Here is an 18762-nt window from a genome sequence, read left to right as displayed (position 1 = left end):
TCTGCCTCCCGAGTGCTGGGATTAAAGGCGTGCGCCACCACGCCCGGCTAAACTCAAATCTTAAGGCCATCCTGGCCATCACAAGCCTGTCTCCTTAAGAAAAGAGCAATCCCTTGTAGCTGTCAAGATGGTTAGGTGGTTAAGGGAATATGTTATTTTCACAGAGGACCAGTTTGAGTCTCAGCACCCACATGGCAGTTCACAATGGTCTGTAACTTGAGTTCCAGAGGATCTCATATTCTCTTCTGACCTCTAAGAGCACTAGGTATGCATGTGACATACAGATACACATGAGACAAGACACTTAGGCATGTAATAAGTACATATTAAAAAGGGTTATGGGTGGGGTTGGAGAGATGGCTCATCGGCTAAGAGCACTGACTGCTCTTCTGAGAGTCCTGAGTTCAAATCCCAGCAACCACATGGTGGCTCACAATCATCTGTAATGGGATCTGATGCCTTCTTCTGGAGTGTCTGAAGACAGCTACAGTGTACTCACATATAATAAATAAATCTTTTTTTTTAAAGGGTCATGGGTCCATGTCACCACTCTTTTTTGTTGTTGTTTTGAAACAGGGTCTCTCTGTGTAATAGTCCTAGTTGTCCTGAAACTTGTGTTGTAGACCAGGCTAGTCTTGAACTCACAGAGATCCTCTTGCCTCTGCCTCCTGAGTGCTGGAATTAAAAGCATATACTGCCATCACCATATGGCTCCATGTACCACTCTTGGATACAGTATTTATTGGCAATTTTGACATCTTAAGTCTTGTCTTTTCTTGTTACGATGAGGTCTTGCTATGTAGCCTTGTCTGGCTTTGAACTTGCACCAATCAGACTGCCTCTGCTTCCTGAGGGTAGGGGTTATATGCACAAGCCACTACACCTGCTAGGGAGGTTTGTTTGTTTATTGGAACAGAATTTCTAGTAGCCCAGGCTAGTCTTAACTTCCTTATAGAGGATGACCTTAAACTCGTCACCATGGTGCCTGCACAAATCAGTGACAAGATTGCAACCACTCCTGCCTCATTAAATGAATCTTTTTTTTTTTTTTTCCGAGACAAGGTTTCTCTGTATAGCCTTGGCTGTCCTGGAACTCACTCTGTAGACCAGGCTGGCCTCGAACTCAGAAATCCGCCTGCCTCTGCCTCCCGAGTGCNTGGCTGTCCTGGAACTCACTCTGTAGACCAGGCTGGCCTCGAACTCAGAAATCCGCCTGCCTCTGCCTCCCGAGTGCTGGGATTAAAGGCGTGAGCCACCACGCCCAGCTTCATTAATCTTATTTTGGTAGCAACACTATTATAAAATTTTCCATGTTTTCTTTCTTTTGGGGGAGGTTTTTTTTTTTCAGCTGCACCAGCAGTGGGGAGGGAGGATGGAACAAGGTCTCTACACACCACTGGATGTCCTGAAACTAACTTGACCAGGCTGGCCTCAAATTCATAGATTCCTGTCTGTCTCTGCATCCTGTGTACTGGAATTAAGTATGTGTACCACCATGTCTGGCTCATCTATACATTTTCACCAATAATTATGGTGAATTTAAAGATTTGATGACAGGGCTGGTGAGATGGCTCAGTGGGTAACAGCACCCGACTGCTCTTCCAAAGGTCCGAAGTTCAAATCCCAGCAACCACATGGTGGCTCACAACTACCTGTAATGAGATCTGATGCCCTCTTCTGGTGCGTCTGAAGACAAAGACAGCTACAGTGTACTTACATATAATAAATAAATAAATCTTTTAAAAAAAAAAGATTTGATGACAAAGGGATTATTTAAAAATCTTTTCACTTTATGTGTAAGAGTGCATAATAATACATGTTCTTCCTTTAAAATAACAAAGTACTTAGATGAGGTGACACACATCCTTAAACTCAGCATTCCACAGTTAGAGTTAGGCAGATCTCTGAGAGTTAAGCCAGGGTGGTCAACCTAACTACCAGACCCAGCCAGAGCTCCGTAGTAAGTGAGACCCTGTCTAAGAAGCAAACAAAACCTTCAGCTGGCAAGATGAATTATTGAGTCAAGGTAACTGTCCCCCACGACTGATGGACTCTGGTCACCAGAAACAGCCTGGTGAAAGGAGAAGCAACCCACACAAGCACCATGGCATGCAGCAGACTTCTCCCAGCACACGCAGAACAAAGAAATGTAATTTGTTAAAATGAGAAAATTAAAAACCTCAGTCATCTCTAAGGGCTGTCTTAATGCCCTCTGAGAACATGCAAAGTCTAAGATCCTTCCAGGATCTTTGAAGAAGAGCACACACACATCCCCACCCCAGCCTCCTAGTCTGCCCCTTTGTCCCAGTCTAACTGGGGTCCAGGAGCCTCTTGATCAGTGATATCACACACCAACATGAGCCTCTTCTAAGCCACTCTAACCACCCTACTGATGGCCTGACCCTTGACCTCAGTGGGACTGCAGCCATCACACCCCTGCTACCTCTAAATCAAGACACTCTCCCAGGTGTACTTGACTTCACACTCCCTGGCAGCAGCCACTCAAGTGTTAACTGCCTCTGGGACTCCCTCATCCACTGTCCTTTCTTTCTCTTTCTGCTCCCAAAGTCCCAGGTCACTGCTAGAGGGAGAACCAGGAAGACAAATATAAATCCGTGCTGTCCAGTTTCAAGTTGGCCCTCGCAGCTGCTCAGCAACCCTTTATTTGTCCCCTGCATTCCCTGGCACTCTCTCTCCGAAGGGCTGTTCAGACCATTCGTTGTCTTCTGAAACTACAAATTCCCGTGTCGCTCCTACTTCAAAAGACTCCATGCTGGATACTCTGATCAGATTAGCTGTTCCATCTGCAACAAATTAGTATTATCTGTCTGCCTTCCAGCCCTTCCCCTTACCTATCCAGTTCCCTTCCCGGAAAAGCGATCAACATTCTTTTTCTCATTTATTCATCCTTAGATATTTCATGACCCTACTGGTAAAAATATGGAAACAAGAGAATGTACATTGGTCGTTATACATAAGAGAGAAAGGTATTCCACCAGAGCACTCATCCTGGCCAAAGGCACAGAGAGAACTAAGATATATTTAGAAAACAGGAGTAGTGAATAGAGCAATAATCCCAGCTGCTGCCTCAACTGCTGCTTTTCCTTTTCCAGATCTGACTTCAGCCTGAGTGTCCCTTGCCTGGACTGGTCCACATACCAGCTGTGAGGAAATTGGATACTCCGAGGCCCCTTGTGCATCCTACCTTCCCTGGACCTCTGTTACTATTTATTGAGCTTTGACCCCCAACCATCTGTTTCAGTCCTGGTAAAGAGGTCCGGGTTCCGTTCTGAATCATGTTCCAAGCAGAGCAGTCTTCCGTTTCCTTTGTTGCATGGACAGTTTCTCTACACCACTAAAAGCAGGACAATGAATATAAGAGATGCCTTTATAAAAATTTTAATACAAGCAGGTCAAAAGAACAGATTAAACTATACAACAGACATGTAGTCAATAAAACCCAAGCTTCAAAACTACTCAGAAACTGTCCAGCTTCTTCAGCAAAAACCTTACACGTGCACACTTCTAACCCCAGCATTCAGGAGAGCGAAGCAGAAAGAGAACAAGTTCAAAGCCCCCCTGAGCTAGTAGTGAGTTCAAATTTAGCCTGAGTTGCATAATAAGATTCTTAAAATAATTGCCAGAAAGTAAAAAAGGAAGACTAGGAACTCTTAGTGGCAAACATGGTAGTATAAACCCAGTCAACAGCTTCTGGCTGGGGAAAGCTACCCACTCCTGCTCTTTTGCTAACTGGGCATGTGTCCACTCCAGTACCTTCTAAATAACTATGTTTATGCTCATTGAACAGTAATGCTGTCAGTTCTGATCAAAGAACTTCTTTTTGCAGTGGTCAGCAGTGACTGCAGAGATTAGTCCAAGTACTGAGAGGAAGTGACTGCGGAGTGATTGGTCATCAGTGCTACATCTTGTATCAGGGAGGACGGGAGCAGACAGTGGGAAGAATGGGGAGATGGAGGGAAGATGAAGGAATGCTCACCCCCAGACACGTCATGGCTGTTACACTGAGATGACCTCCACAAGGTAGGCTGCCATCATCCTGTCATGGAAGGTGACAGATGATGGACCCACCCCTTGAGTTTTTTGTCTGTTTGTTTGTTTGTTTTACTTTGAGACAGGGTTTCTCTATGTAGCCCTGGTTTTCCTGTAGCTCTCTCTGTAGACCAGACTGGCTCTTATGGATTTATATACATTTAAACAGTTAAAGGGAGGAGAGACATGTTCTTCAGAGATGTAGTCATTGATAGGGTGCTCATACTCCAGTAAACAATTCTAATGCAATTGACTGGATCCCACCAACTGGGAAGATGAAGGGGTTAGCAGAAGTGGAAGAGGTTACAAGAGTAATATGTGTGTGTGTGTGTGTGTGAATATGATCAAATGTATCATATATACATATGAAAATATCATACTGAAAACCATTATAATATATAATTAATGTGTTAATTAAATTTGGGTAGTGAGTCAAGCAAAATGCTAAATTTTTACATTTATGAAATGGGCAAATACCAATTTGGTATTGTGTGTCATTTATTTTCTGTGCTGATGATATTACAATTAGGATTTTTACTTTTACAGACACACACTGAAATCTTTAAGTTTGGAATGATATACTGTCTAGAATTCTCTCCAAAATGATATAGAAGGAAAGAGATGGATGAAAAGATACTTGAAATAAGATTGGCCAGAAATTGGTATTCCTTCTGAGTGCATGGTAAATGATTCTTTATGCTATTCTGCCTACTTTTATCCATGCTGGAAATTCTTCACACACAAAAAATTTTTTATGACAACGTTGTGGAATTCTAAGCATCTGATGAAAGTCTCTGTTATTAGTCTAAAAGAGTAGACCAGAAGGAGGGGAATTAAGATGAGGGCTGTCTGAACAGCCCTGTGGGAGAGAGAGTGCCAGGGAATGCAGGGGACAAATAAAGGGTTGCTGAGCAGCTGCGAGGGCCAACTTGAAACTGGACAGCACGGATTTATATTTGTCTTCCTGGTTCTCCCTCTAGCAGTGACCTGGGACTTTGGGAGCAGAAAGAGAAAGAAAGGACAGTGGATGAGGGAGTCCCAGAGGCAGTTAACACTTGAGTGGCTGCTGCCAGGGAGTGTGAAGTCAAGTACACCTGGGAGAGTGTCTTGATTTAGAGGTAGCAGGGGTGTGATGGCTGCAGTCCCACTGAGGTCAAGGGTCAGGCCATCAGTAGGGTGGTTAGAGTGGCTTAGAAGAGGCTCATGTTGGTGTGTGATATCACTGATCAAGAGGCTCCTGGACCCCAGTTAGACTGGGACAAAGGGGCAGACTAGGAGGCTGGGGTGGGGATGTGTGTGTGCTCTTCTTCAAAGATCCTGGAAGGATCTTAGACTTTGCATGTTCTCAGAGGGATTAAGACAGCCCTTAGAGATGACTGAGGTTTTAATTAGTAGCCATGTCACCTCAAGCAACCCTGTAACCCATTTCTTTTTTGTATCTCTTGTGTGTGTGTGTGTGTGTGTGTGTGTGTGTGTGTGTGTGTGAGAGAGAGAGAGAGAGAGAGAGAGAGAGAGATTATAAATGACTTTGTGTACACTATCTTTTCTTCCTTTTCCTTCTGTTTTTTGAGCGTCTCATGTAGCCCAGGTTGGCCCTTGTGCTCTCTGTCTTCTGTTCCTCATCTTCCTGCATCCATCTCCTGATTGTTGGCTTTACAGGTGTGTGCCACCATGCCTGGTATTTGTGGTGTTTGTACTAGAACTTAGGACCTCCCAAGGTAGCCAAGTATTTTACCAATGGAGCCACAGCTCCCACCCCATTTCCTTCTTTATGCCTTGGCTATTTAATATGTAAGGAGTTGAGAAATGGTGATAAACACATGTCATTCTAGTTCTCAGGCTAAACTAGGAGAATCACAAGTTCAAGGACAGCCTATGCTAAATAGTGAGATCTTAGTAAGCATGGGCTATTATATGGTAAGATCTTGTGTCAAAAAGGAAACAATTAAAAATTAAACAATGAAAAACAGGCTACTAATACCTAAATCAGAACAGTTCCAAGGATAAGGTAAAAGAATTTGAGTAGAAGCTGGTAACACAGTGGGCAAGCAAATGACAGCCCTCTCATCTTGAAGCTGATACAAAGCTCCAGTGAAAGAATCATCACCTGAGAGAACAGTAAACCCGACAGTCAAGAAACTGAACCTTTCTCTTTTCCTTCCTGGGCTTTTCCCCCACTTTTGCGTTTTGAGCCAGGTCACACTGTGTAGCCCTGGCTGGCCTGGAACTTGTTATGTAGACCACACTGGCCTCGAACCCAAAGGTACCTCTGCCTCTGCCTCCCTAGAACTGGAAATTAAAGGGATACACCATCATGCCTAGGTCTCTGGGTTTTTTGCTTGTTTGGTTTTGTTGTTGTTTGGTTTGTTTATTTGGTTTTTTGTGTTCTGGGGTTTTCTTTTTTGTTTGTTTTGGGTTTTTTTTGTTGTTGTTTTGTTTTGTTTTTTGAGACAGGGTTTCTCTGTGTAACAGTCATGGCTATAGTGGGTTTCATATTCAAGGCTATCTTAGATAGCATAAAACCAAGCCTCAATAAAAATCAGAAAAAAGGGCTGGAGAGATAGCTCAGTTAAGGGCACTGACTGCTCTTCCAGAGGTCCTTGAGTTCAATTCCCAGCAACCACATGGAGGCTCACAACCATCTGTAATTGGTTTTGATTCCCTCTTCTGGTGTGTCTAAAGAAAGCGACAGTATACTCACATATACAAAATAAATAAATTTTTAAAAAATCAGGAAAAAAGCCTCAGAGTCCCAGAGATCTGAGATGTGAGAAGCTCCCAGGACTCAATGGGGGTAACCTTACTTGAAAGGCCCAGCAGTGGGGAGATGGAACCTAAAAAGACCACCTCCAGTAGATAGGCAGGGATCTCAGTGTAGGGATGGGACACCCACCCATCTTTACAATTTTTGACCCAGAATTGTTCCTGTCTAAAGAAAATGCAAGGACAAAGTGGAACAGAGATTGAAGAAAAGGCCACTCAGTGACTGGCCCAACTTGGGATCCATTCCATGTGCAGGCATCAAACCCTGACACTATTACTGACGCCAAGATGTGCTTGCAGACAGGAGNCTGGTATGGCTGTCCTCTGGGAGGCTTTACCAGCAGCTGACTGAGACAGATGCAGATACTTAACAGCCAATTATAGGACTGAGGTCAGGGACCCCTATGGAAGAGTTAGGGGGAAGATTGAAGGAGCTGAAAGGCATGGCAACCCCATAGGCAGAACAACAGGATCATCCTGAACTCCTGGGAGCTCTGAGAGACTGAGCCACCAGCCAAAGAGTGTACCTGGGCTGTCCTATGGCCCATGGCACATATGTAGCAGATGAATGCCTTGTCTGGCCTCAGTGGGAGAGAATGAGTAATCATGCAGAGACTTGAAGCCCCACAAAAGGGAGATGCTGGGGGAGGTGATGTGGGGGTGAGAGCATCTTCTCAGAGGCAAAGGGAAGGGAAGATGGGGTGAAGAACTCTGGGAGGGGGGACTGGGAAGGGGGCAATGTTTGGAATGTAAATACATAAAATAATTTAATAAAAGGAAAAGGAAAAAATCTCAGTGAATATTTTACATGGTGCTTATTAGATTTGTCACAAAGGATGCTATGGGCCAGAGATAAAAAGGCTGAGTGAATGCTCAGCATGAGATGTCGGAGGTCACAGGCAAAACTGCACATCAGGAAAAGGAGTTAAGAGAAAGGCTAGGAGCTGGGCGTGGTGGCGCACACCTTTAATCCCAGCACTTGGGAGGCAGAGGCAGGCAAATTTCTGAGTTCGAGGCCAGCCTGGTCTACAGAGTGAGTTCCAGGACAACCAGGGCTGCAGAGAAACCCTGTCTCGAAAAACAAACAAACAAACAAACAAACAAAGAGAGAGAGAGAAAGAGAAAGGCTAGGGTTAGAAGGCCAAGTAGAAAAAGAAGCTAAGCTGTGAACTGGAGTGGGCAGAATAAAGAATGGGCCTGGGAAGCCTGTGGATGAAAGGGACTTCAAGGAAGAAACCAACTTCAGTGTCACAGTTCGTTTCTGAGGACAAGGAACATGAAGACTGAACATATTCGTTGGATTTAGCGACTTGGTGACCAATTCTGACCTTATCATAAACTGAGATTTGGAGGCCAAATTCAAATGTACAGAAGGGGAGTGAGCAAACAAGCAGCCAGACCCAATGACAAACATCTGTCATCCTAGCGCTTGGAGGCAGGAGGATCAGTCTACCTTGACTCAGCTACATAGCAAGTTTGAGGCTTACCTGAGCTACAGGAGACAGACAAACAAAAAGGAACAAAACAAAACAAAAAAATAATAAAGACAGAGAAGATGTATATGGGTGGGGGTGGTTCTGGGGAGATTTGACCATGTTTAGACACCTCAATGAAAGGGGAAGGCTGATGAAACAGGAGATAAAATAGATAGTACCAGAAGGCTTCTAGAAAGGTATAAGGGGATCAGATCAGATACAAGCATAATGGGCATCAGAAGTGTAAGGTCCAGGGCTGTAGCTTAGCAGTAAAGTACTTGCCTAGCATTCACAGGTCCCAGGGATCAGTCTATACACTGCCCGAGATTAAAGACCTTACTCATAAAAACAAGTGTAAAAGGAGGTAAGGAAGGATCCTTCCTGTGACCTGAGACCAAACAGTTGATCTGATGGTAGGAGAGGAGGCTTGAGATGGTCCACACAAAGCACTTAGCATAAGGCCCGGCATGTTAGTGTTGTGTGAACCAGAAGTGTTACCTATGGATGCCACTATAGTCAGGAGATTGAAAGCAGGAGATTAGGCCAGGCTGGAACAAGTAGGTGACAGGGCCATACCCCTCAGTGGTATACTTGCTGAAGGCCCCTTACTAGTTCTCTGAGTCTGGTCTGTCAGGAGGTAAGCTGCTTTTCTCTCCTGCATCCTCCCTCCCTTTCCACACATGGAGAAGCAACAAAATAATCAAGAAACAAGGATGGGGACATGTTAGGGAAGGTATGTTGTATAAGGACATAACCCACATTAAAAGCCATTCCAGGGCTGGTGAGATGGCTCAGTGGGTAAGAGCACCCGACTGCTCTTCCGAAGGTCCAGAGTTCAAATCCCAGCAACCACATGGTGGCTCACAACCATCCGTAAGGAGATCTGGTGCCCTCTTCTGGAGTGTCTGAAGACAGCTACAGTGTACTTACATATAATAAATAAANAAATCTTAAAAAAAAAAAAAGCCATTCCAAGCTGGGCGAGGTAGCACATCCCTTTAATATCAGCACTTAGGAGGCTGAGGCAGGAGAATCTCCATGGCTTTGAGACCAGCTTGACCTACTTTGCAAGTTCCAGGACATCCCAGGTAACAGAGTTAAGAGCTTGTTTCAAAAGGATAAATAGTAAAATAAAAGCCATCCCAGCATTGAGAAGGCGGAGGTGTGTGTGTGTGTGTGGAGGGGTCCCTGAGGATGAAGCTCCCTGGCCAGTCAGACTGGCCAAATAGTAATGCGTTATATGGTCAGCAAGACAGTCTTTAAAAAAAATTAAGGTGAGAAGACACTTGATGCTGACCTCTGGCCTCCACACACATGCACACACAACATGTATATATGTGTATATACACACATATATACACACACACACACAGAGTAGCTGTGTGGCTACTGATTTTACTAGGCAGATCACACAATTGGAAATTTCTTACACTTTATGCTTTGGTTTTATAAAATGGAAAAGGGCCATACTTTATTAACACTAAATATTTGACATTTTATACATACACTTTATATACAAGAATTACCTGGAATTTTTTTAATCCTCACCTCCTTTCTCTCCAGGATTTCAGAACAGTTGTTGTTATCCTGATTATGAGAAGATAGAAAAATGTTACAGTCACGACAAATGCATATTATGTATCTTTCTATAGTCATTTTACTTCCCTATGAAACCAATACTAGCCTTGAAGTTATTATCTAGCCCACAGTGGTCTCAACGTTGCCATGTAGCTCAGCTTGGCCAGGAACTCATGATCTTCCTGCCACAAAGTCCCAAGTATTAAGATTACAGGTATGTACTACCACACCTGGTTGTAGAGGTGGTGGTGGTGGGGGGTTGTTGTTTTGATGTTTTGAGATAGTGTCTCATTACATAGTCTCTCAGTGGCCTGGAACTCGCTCTATATACCAGACTGTTCTTGAACTCACAGACTCTGCCTACCTCTGCCTCCTGTGTACTAGGATTAAAAGCACACACCATCACATCTAGCCCATACCTGACTGTTTTACTTCTTTGTTTCTGAGACAGGCTCTTGCTATCTAGCCTGTACTAATACTGAACTCATATTAATCCCCCTATGTCAGCCTCATGTGTTAAGGCTAAAGAGAGGCATTAACACACTACCATGCCTGGCTGACACCTCTAACTTTCAAAAATATTACCAAATCTATCTATGTCAATTCACCTCTACAAAGATAACGCAGAGAGTAAATTTTACACAGGTAAGGGTGAGATGGACCAGAGGGTAAAGGTACTTAGCTCCCAAGTCTGAGTTCAATGTCTGGAATCGACACAGTAGGAGAGCACTGACTGTCATAAGGTGTCTTCTGACCTCCACATCATTACATACACACCACCCCATGCACATATACACAAAAGAAATGAAAATGTAATAAAATAAAAATAATTCTTTTAGCTTTTGTGAGACAGGGTCTATGTAGCTCTGGTTGGGGTTGGCTTAAAACTTGCTACATACACCAGGCTAGTCTTCAACTAGAGATCCACCTGCCTCAGCCTATTAAGTGCGAGGATTAAAGTCATATGGCACCACACCCATCTAAAAAAAAAAAAGAATGTAATAAAGAAATATGTCAGGCTGGAGAGATGGCTCAGCGGTTTAGAGCACTGACTGCTCTTCCAGAGGTCCTGAATTCAATTCCCAGCAACCACATGGTGGCTCACAACCATCTGTAATGGGATTTGATACCCTCTTCTGGTGTGTCTGAAGACAGCTACAGTGTACTCATATATATATAAAATAGATAAATCTTTAAAAAAAAGGAAATATTTCAAAAACAGCCAGGTGGTGGTGGCACACATCTTTAATCCTAGCACTTGGGAGAGTCAGGTGGATCTTTGTGAGTTTCAGGTCAGTATGGTCTACAGAGTGAGTTCCGTGACATTTAAGAGAAACCTTGTCTTGAAAACCCAAAAATTCAGCCAAGATGCTTTACTCTTTTATTTATTTATTTATTTATTTATTTATTTATTTATTTATTTAAATCCCAGCACTCAGGAGGCAGTGAATCTCTTTGAGTTAGGTCAGCCTGGTCTACATTTTCCATTTCAGTTTTAGATTAGGTGAGGTTACATAGTGAAACCCTGTCCCACAGAAAGAGAGAGAGAGATAGACAGACAGACAGGCACAGAGACAGAGACTGAGAGAGGAGGAGGAGGAAGAGGAAGAGGGAGGGAGGGAAAGAAAAGAAAGGAGGGGAGGAAGAAGGGAGAGAGGAAGGAAGACAGTATTCTTGAGGCTTTAGTTCAAAGGAGAAACTTTATTTGCCCTAGAATCCACAGGATGGGAGCAATGGGAATTGATGTGTATCCTACACATCCAGGGAGTCCCTTGGATCAAACTTCTTTGTGGGTGGTACTCACGCCCTTGGAGACATCCCCTGCTCTCCTCTAAATTCCCCACAGCCTCCAAATCCTCATGGCTGCTAGTGCCCACACTTCATTTTACCCAATGTTCCCAATCATATCTTAGCTTCCCTCAAGAGAACTGAAAAGATACCAATTAAAGAGCTTGATGCAGGTGTGCTGGCAAGAACATCTCCACAAGTTCAAGGCTCACCTGGTCTACATAGTAAGTTCCAGGCCAGTCAGGGCTACATAATGATATCCTGGAGAGAGGAAGAGAGGGAGGAGAGAAAGAAGAAAGTGGGGTGGGAGAGAGATGGATCTGAGAGAAAGAAAAAACGTAGCTTCCCTGAGGTTGGAAGGGTTTCCTTGTTGGGTATTTCTTGGAAATTTATTATTAGGTGTATGTGTGTTCTACTGTGTGTGTGTGCATGCACACACACACGAAGGCACTCATACAGTAGCACATGTCAGGAGATCCAAGGACAACTTCCAGGATTTGGTTCTCCATCACAGGTTCCAGGGAACGCCACTTGTCTTACGTAGCAATTGCCTTACCAGCCTTGAGCTGGTCCTGTTTCTTGGAATTTGAGTTTCTCGGATTATTGATCATTATGCTGAGGAAGACTTTTAAAATAAATTACAAGTCTATATTTTCAGCTGGGTATGGTGGCTCATGCCTGTCACCCCAATATTCAAGAACCTAGGTAGGAAGATTATTCCAAGTTTGAGGCCAACCTGACCTATATCTAATGAGTTCCAGGTCATCCTGAGCTTCAGTCACAAAACCAAAAAAAAAAAAAAAAACAATAAAACAAAAATAAAATCAGATAGAAAGGTCTCCACTGTCATTCCTTGTCCTTTAATACCAGTAGGAGGGAAGGAGGTCCACCCCGGAATCTTCTGCCTCTACCTTGGAAGATGCTCAATCCTTTATATAAAAAGGCATAGAATTTACACATGACCAACACATAGTCTCCTATAACTATTCCTCTCTAGATTACAGCACTAAGTAAATACTTTGTGAATGATTTCTATTTCAGGAACACAAGAAAATCTATTACCACTCAGAATCCATGTATGCAGAATCTGCAGACACTGTGAGCTAACCATTTATTTTTTAGGGCTTTTTTGGTAACCTTTTCCAGCACACAATTGTGTGGTTGTTGGTTGTTTATAGAGAGGCCCTTTGGACTTGCAAACTTTATATGCCCCAGTACAGGGGAACCCCAGGGCCAAAAAGGGGGAGTGGGTGGGTAGGGGATTGTGGGGGGTGGGTATGGGGGACTTTTGGGATAGCATTGGAAATGTAAACAAGGAAAATACCTAATTAAAAAAAAAAAACTTGTGTGTGTGTGTAGGTAAGTGCATGTGAGTGTGCATGCCCACAGAGGCTATAGGAGTTGGACGCCGCAGGAACTGGCGTTACAGATGGCTGTGAGACACCTGATGTGGCCACTAGGAATCAAACGTGGCTCCTTTGCAAGCACAGTACACACTTCACCCCCATATTGTTTTTTTTTTTAAGTTCCCTTTTAACCGGGGTTCCGGCTTAGTGATAGAATGTCTGCACATCACATGGGTTTAAGTATCCCCAGCAATACGAAACAACAAACAAACAAAAGTACCCCCAACTATTTGGGTATGGGGACTTTCACCTGTAACTGCAGCAGTGAGGAGGCTCAGGTGAGAAGATGCTAAGTTTGAGGCAAGCCGGGGTCATACTTTTAGGACTTTCTCTTTTCAGTCTAGCCACACCCCACTAACTTTTTTATCTTCTTTACACACACACACACACTCTGATATGCAATAGTAAAAGCACTATGGCCTCCAAGAATCTCATTATGGCCTGGCCTGGCCTGTCTATGTGGCATAGGCTAATCTTATACTTGCAATCCTCCTGTTTTAGGCTCCTGACTACTAGAATTATAGGAACAAGCCACTACACCTGTCTAGAATGTCTTTATTTGAGACCAACCTAGTCCAGGATGGCCTAGAATTCACTATGTAGTCCAGGCTGGCCTCAAATTCATGATTCATGGCACTCTTCCCACCTCAATGCGGGGATTACGGGTGTGTAAGCCATTAGCCCCGGCTTAGAATGTCATTTCTTTTTTTTTTTTTTTTCCTCTTTTTGTTCCCTTTATTCAGAGGGAAGGTTGTAAGACAAGCATGTAACCCAGGCTGGCCTCCGATTCACTATGTAGGAGGATGACCTGACCTCCTGACCATCTATCTGTCTTCACCTCCTAAGTAGTAGGATTCCAGGCATGGACCACGCCCAGCTCGGGTCTTTCTCTGTAGAGAAATGAAGAAGCCCGTTTCTCAGCTAGCTGGAAACCATGTAGCATGGAGATGGATGCAGATGCAGTGCTCACTGAGTGCCTGGTGGTTGTGAGAACATGCATGTACTTGTTTCACATGTGTGTCAAACACACAGACAAGACGGGGTGGGGTGGGCTGAATCCACGCTTCCATGATGAGGAGAGATGAGACGTAGGTGAGACTGTAGAATAGAAGGTTTATTTAGGGGAGCAGCAGCACATTTGCACATCTTGTTCTCTCCTCCTTTAGCTTCCTGCTGCCCAGTGACACCACACGGTCAACCATATCCTGGTCTCTGAGATTCTAAGGTGGTTACTGAGGGCCTACCTAGAAACTCAACTGTCTGCTGTTACTATTCCCCCATAGCTTCTTCCTCCTCTTCATCTTCCTCCTCTGTCCAGCTCAGGTCATCATCTGAATCCTCAGATTCTTCCTCATCCATCTCTAGTAAAACCCCTGCCCTAGCCTTCTCAGCTAGTGAATCAGGGTGCTCCAGCTGGGCCCAGGATCCTGGGTCAGCCTTGACCAGGGAGATTTCAACCCGTGATGGCATCAAAGAGACAGAGCTCTGCTCCACGTTTATGACCTGAGGAGGAGGCAAAGACAGAAAGAATGAAGAAATCATAGGCTTGGGATTGGAGTGGTGATGAATAAGAACAGAAAAAGAAAGTGAAGACAGAGGAAGGCAGTGGGGAAGGACAGACAGAAAGGAGGAAGAAGGGGAAACCAAAGCCGTTAAAGAGAAACCCTTCACCCTTCAGCACCCCCTCTACCTGACCCTCTTTGTAGTCTGTCTCCCTTGTCTCTGCCCACTTCTCTTCACTTACCCCCCAGAGCTTCATCTGTGCTTGGAACACACGGTTACCATCAAAGACAACGTGGACATGAAGCTGAGAGAAAAGAATTATAAAGGTAGTAGCAATCCCAGAAGGTCAGAAAGAGTTATTAGTACAGAACCAGGTCAGAGGCCAGCCAGCCAACCCTGATGTAATAACTTTCCATTCCTTTCTGGGGACTGTGGAACCTCAAGAATGACAACAGTCAGCATTTCTCCCTGTAAGACTGCACTACTACCAGGGTTCACTAGGCTCCCATCCTGCCACGGAGTGTTCCTCACCTCAGTTTGACTGGCCTTCACCCAGTTGAATGCAGGAAGCGGAATCTGGCCATAGACGGTCAGCACTACTAAGGAATCCGTCTGGTGCCAATCATGGCGGCAAGATGCTGGCAGCTAAAGAGAAGCAAAATAAGGCTGGTAAAAAGCAACTTTTACCCCAAGGAATCTCACCAGGGTATAAAGAAACAAGAAAACTCAGAAAGATCAACTATCTCATATGGCCTAGACTCTGGGCTATGGAGTGATAAGAGCAGAATCTTACTTGATTTGTATCAAAGAAGAAGTTAGGGAGGTCAGCCATGAGATAATAGGAGGAGAGCTTATCTCCAGAATTTGGTCCTAACCGAGTTTTGAGGAAACATGGGGCTTACCTGCTTTGCCCAATCATGTCTACCAACTCTACATCCTGGCTGTGCCAGGAATGCCCCAAAATCCAGAGTCTGGATACCACAACAGCTCCAAGACTTCATCCTGAGGGAGGAATAGTTTATTTGAATTCTACCCCCAAGCCCTTACTCTCGTCCATATTGGGAGAAGCATGCCCAGTCCCTTCTCTTACCCCTCATGAAACCGAGGTGCCCCTGGGTGATAGGTACACGGAGTAGCATCACTTTCAGGACCTTGGTAAACCTAACAAGGCCAAAAGTGAATCAGGTTATTCACATTCTTGCCTATAACCCAGGCATCCCTCTGGTTATCTCTCAGCCACATGCTTGAGCCCCGCAAAACTCTCACTCACAGCATCACATCCTGGGTTCTGGCAGCTGGAACCAGTCCAGATCAGACTATTGTCAAGTCCTGGGCAAAGGAAACAGTCAGCAACCTGTCTTATTTCCCCCACCTTTCATGGCATTTACATGAAATTACAGTCTTTGAGATCTATCCTATGAAAGACCTACCTACCTGCTCCTGGTTCCTGGTCTAGTTCCTTCTGTTCCAAAGCCACTCCCAGGGCTTGAGATATAAGAAGTGGTAGCAGTTTGGGAGGCATCTCAGACCTAGAGATTATAAGCTGGCATTTAGTTCTGATTCAATCATCAGAGTGACCAGCCCTAACACTCCTACCCATGAGAATAAAGTCAAGTCAGTTTGGTGAAAGTGAGCAGGGTCGGAGAAGTCAGGTAGCAACTCCATTGGCAATTTTCCTCTCTGTGGACAGCAGTCACATTCTAGAACCCTGGGAAAGTACCCAGGGCTTCCTTTCTGGCTGGTTGCTTCTCTTCCACATTTCTCTACAGAACTGTATCACTTTCTCTTCCTCTATTTGACTGTGGACCTTGTATTGTTCTCTGGAGCCTCCTGCCTTGCTAATATTACTTCCTTTCTTTGATGGAAGATGTAGCTTTTTATGTTTTTGTTTTGAGTCAGGGTTTCTCCATTTAACCCTGGCCATTCTGGAACTCACTCTGGAGACCAGAGCTGGCCTCAAACTCAAGAGATCCACCTGTCTGTGCCTCTTGAGTGCTGGGATTAAAGGCGTGCTCTACCAGGCCCTGCAAGGTGCTGGAGAGATGGTTCAGCCAGGGATGGGAGTGGGGAGAAGACCTGGATTCAGTTCCCAGCACCTACATCACACATACATATAAATAAAAATGTAAAAAAAAAAGTTAGCCAAAAATAAAAACAAAAGTTGAGATCTCAGTGATTTCCTGGCCAGCCAGGGCTACTGTCTCAAAAGGAAATTCAGTTAGAAAACTGAGCTTTTGATTTTTATTAGTGTAGGGACACGCATACTTCAGCACGTGTGAAGAGGTCAGATGACAACTTTGTAGAGTCAGTTCTCTCTTCCAGTCCTAATGTAGGTTTCACAGACCAAACTCAACTCGACAGGATTATGTAGGAATCACCTTTTCTTTCTGTTGAACTATATACTACTGGGTCTTTTGTTGGTTTGAGATAGGCTACCACTTGGTAACCATGACTGACCTCCAACTCACTGTATAGAATGGAGTAGGCTCAGACAAGTGATGATCCTGCTGCCTCTGCCTCCTAAGTGTTGAAATGTATAGGCACGAACCAACATTTGATTTTTTTTTTTTTTAATTTTTGTAGCCCAGTATCTACAGCAATTACGGATTCGGCATTCTTGGGTACCGGTATTAACAACAATGAGCCAACAAAACACAGAGCTGTAAGATTTCTTAAAGTTCTTCCAAGATCTTAAGAGATCAATACAGGTGTGTTGGTAGGGGCGTGAGCAAGGTACAATGCTACACATGAAAATGTGATAATGAAACCCACCATTTTCTATACTAAATAATGATCATTAGAAACTGAAAATACACAACAAAAATAGCACTTCATTCTCAAGTAAGTGTGGTAGTGCCTGCCTGTAATCTCAGCATTCAGGAAGTTAAGGCAAGAGGATTGCCTTCAAGACTGAGCTGACAGCTTATTTCTCAACAAAACCAAACACTGCTCTGCTATATACTAAGCATGTATCTGAGGGGCTCTCTAGTCCCTAGAATAACACTATTCCATCTTCCTTTACACTGACTTACAGCAAAGGACTTTTCTTGATACAAATTTCCCCAACAAAAGATGCATTATCCAAGTCAACACATGACCCTCCTCAGATCCCTAGCCCCTAGTTTCTGAACCCCAGTGAGCCACTAAGTCCTAGGGAAGCTACATGGACGTAGATCAAAGCCCCCAGATGTCTTTACTTAGGCCTTTCTCGGAACAAGGTCTCTGCTGACTTTGGAATTGTATTCAGAGGTTTTTGCTCCTGAAGTGAACTTGTGGCAGGGCCCTCAGGCTGAGGAGGGACCTCAGGCAGCTTCTCTGCACAGTGTGGTCCCACAGTACAGCCCTAGGACAGATTAAGGAGAGAAGGGTTAGAAGTACAATTCTTCTATAGGGAGCTGAATCCAAGGAAGTAAAGGGTTTACCTTGATGTTTAAGAACTCAGAGAAATCTACAGTTCGCTTTCGGCAGCAGGACCAACCCTGGGAACAAGAGACCCAGATCAGCTTAGATTTTCTGGGCATATTTCCTTGTAGAAAACGTTCTTGCTAAGCCCTCATCGCCCATTCCTCACCTTAAGTGCATCATGAAAGATTGGCACCCCAGGGTGATAGCGACAGGAATCTGTAGATAACCAGCACAAACATCAAGGCAGAAAGGTAACCATGCCAAATGCCATCCCTCCAGTTCTCTCCAGGTTCATGTTAATGGCATTTCATGGAATGTGGAAAGTCAAGATCGTCCAGACCAATTCAGTTATGCCCAATTTTTGTTCTCCCTGTTCCCAATGGCCAGCTACACAGCTGACCCTAAACACCTACCCAGAACCCTGAGGTAATTTACTCACCAGGGAGATTGGTATTGGGGTCAAAGTGTTGCCCACAGCCTTTGTTATAGCAGAGCAGAGACATGGAGACACTGAAGCTCACTCAAAGGGTATTTCAAGGAGTCTGGCTGCAGAGTGGGGAACACCTCTTAGCCTGAAGGCTTTTAGCTGCTTAGAAGGGCCAGCTGGTTCTATCTTTAGAACGGGAGGCGTCCACCTCCAAACATGGGCAAGGGAACTTGAGTTGGTCTTCCCAGCCAATAGAAAAGTGTCCCGGAGCTGAGGCTCAGGAAAAAAGGATCAGGAAGAGCCCTTGGAACTTGGGTGAGGTCAGTTAACTACAGCAGTTTTAGATGTTGCCAATTCCAAGCCTCTG

The 18762-nt window shown here is 44.4% G+C and overlaps 1 protein-coding gene across 1 annotated transcript; it reads right to left on the bottom strand.

The window, feature by feature from the left end:
• Positions 1 to 14153: 14153 nt before the first annotated feature.
• On the bottom strand, positions 14154 to 18619 carry Itgb1bp2 (integrin subunit beta 1 binding protein 2). The gene is made up of 11 exons (XM_021153811.2): positions 18408 to 18619; positions 18135 to 18184; positions 17986 to 18042; positions 17761 to 17906; positions 15998 to 16092; positions 15834 to 15892; positions 15654 to 15724; positions 15466 to 15565; positions 15095 to 15208; positions 14805 to 14867; positions 14154 to 14563 (listed from the first exon to the last, which is right to left on the bottom strand). Exons 1-11 carry the CDS (start codon positions 18469 to 18471, stop codon positions 14330 to 14332), a joined length of 1053 nt encoding a protein of 350 aa, XP_021009470.1. The 5' UTR covers positions 18472 to 18619; the 3' UTR covers positions 14154 to 14329.
• Between the last annotated feature and the right edge of the window lie 143 nt (positions 18620 to 18762).

This window comes from Mus caroli, chromosome X, assembly GCF_900094665.2.
Source record: "Mus caroli chromosome X, CAROLI_EIJ_v1.1, whole genome shotgun sequence".
NCBI lineage: Eukaryota > Metazoa > Chordata > Mammalia > Rodentia > Muridae > Mus > Mus caroli.
This window is presented reverse-complemented; position numbering and strand designations above follow the sequence as displayed.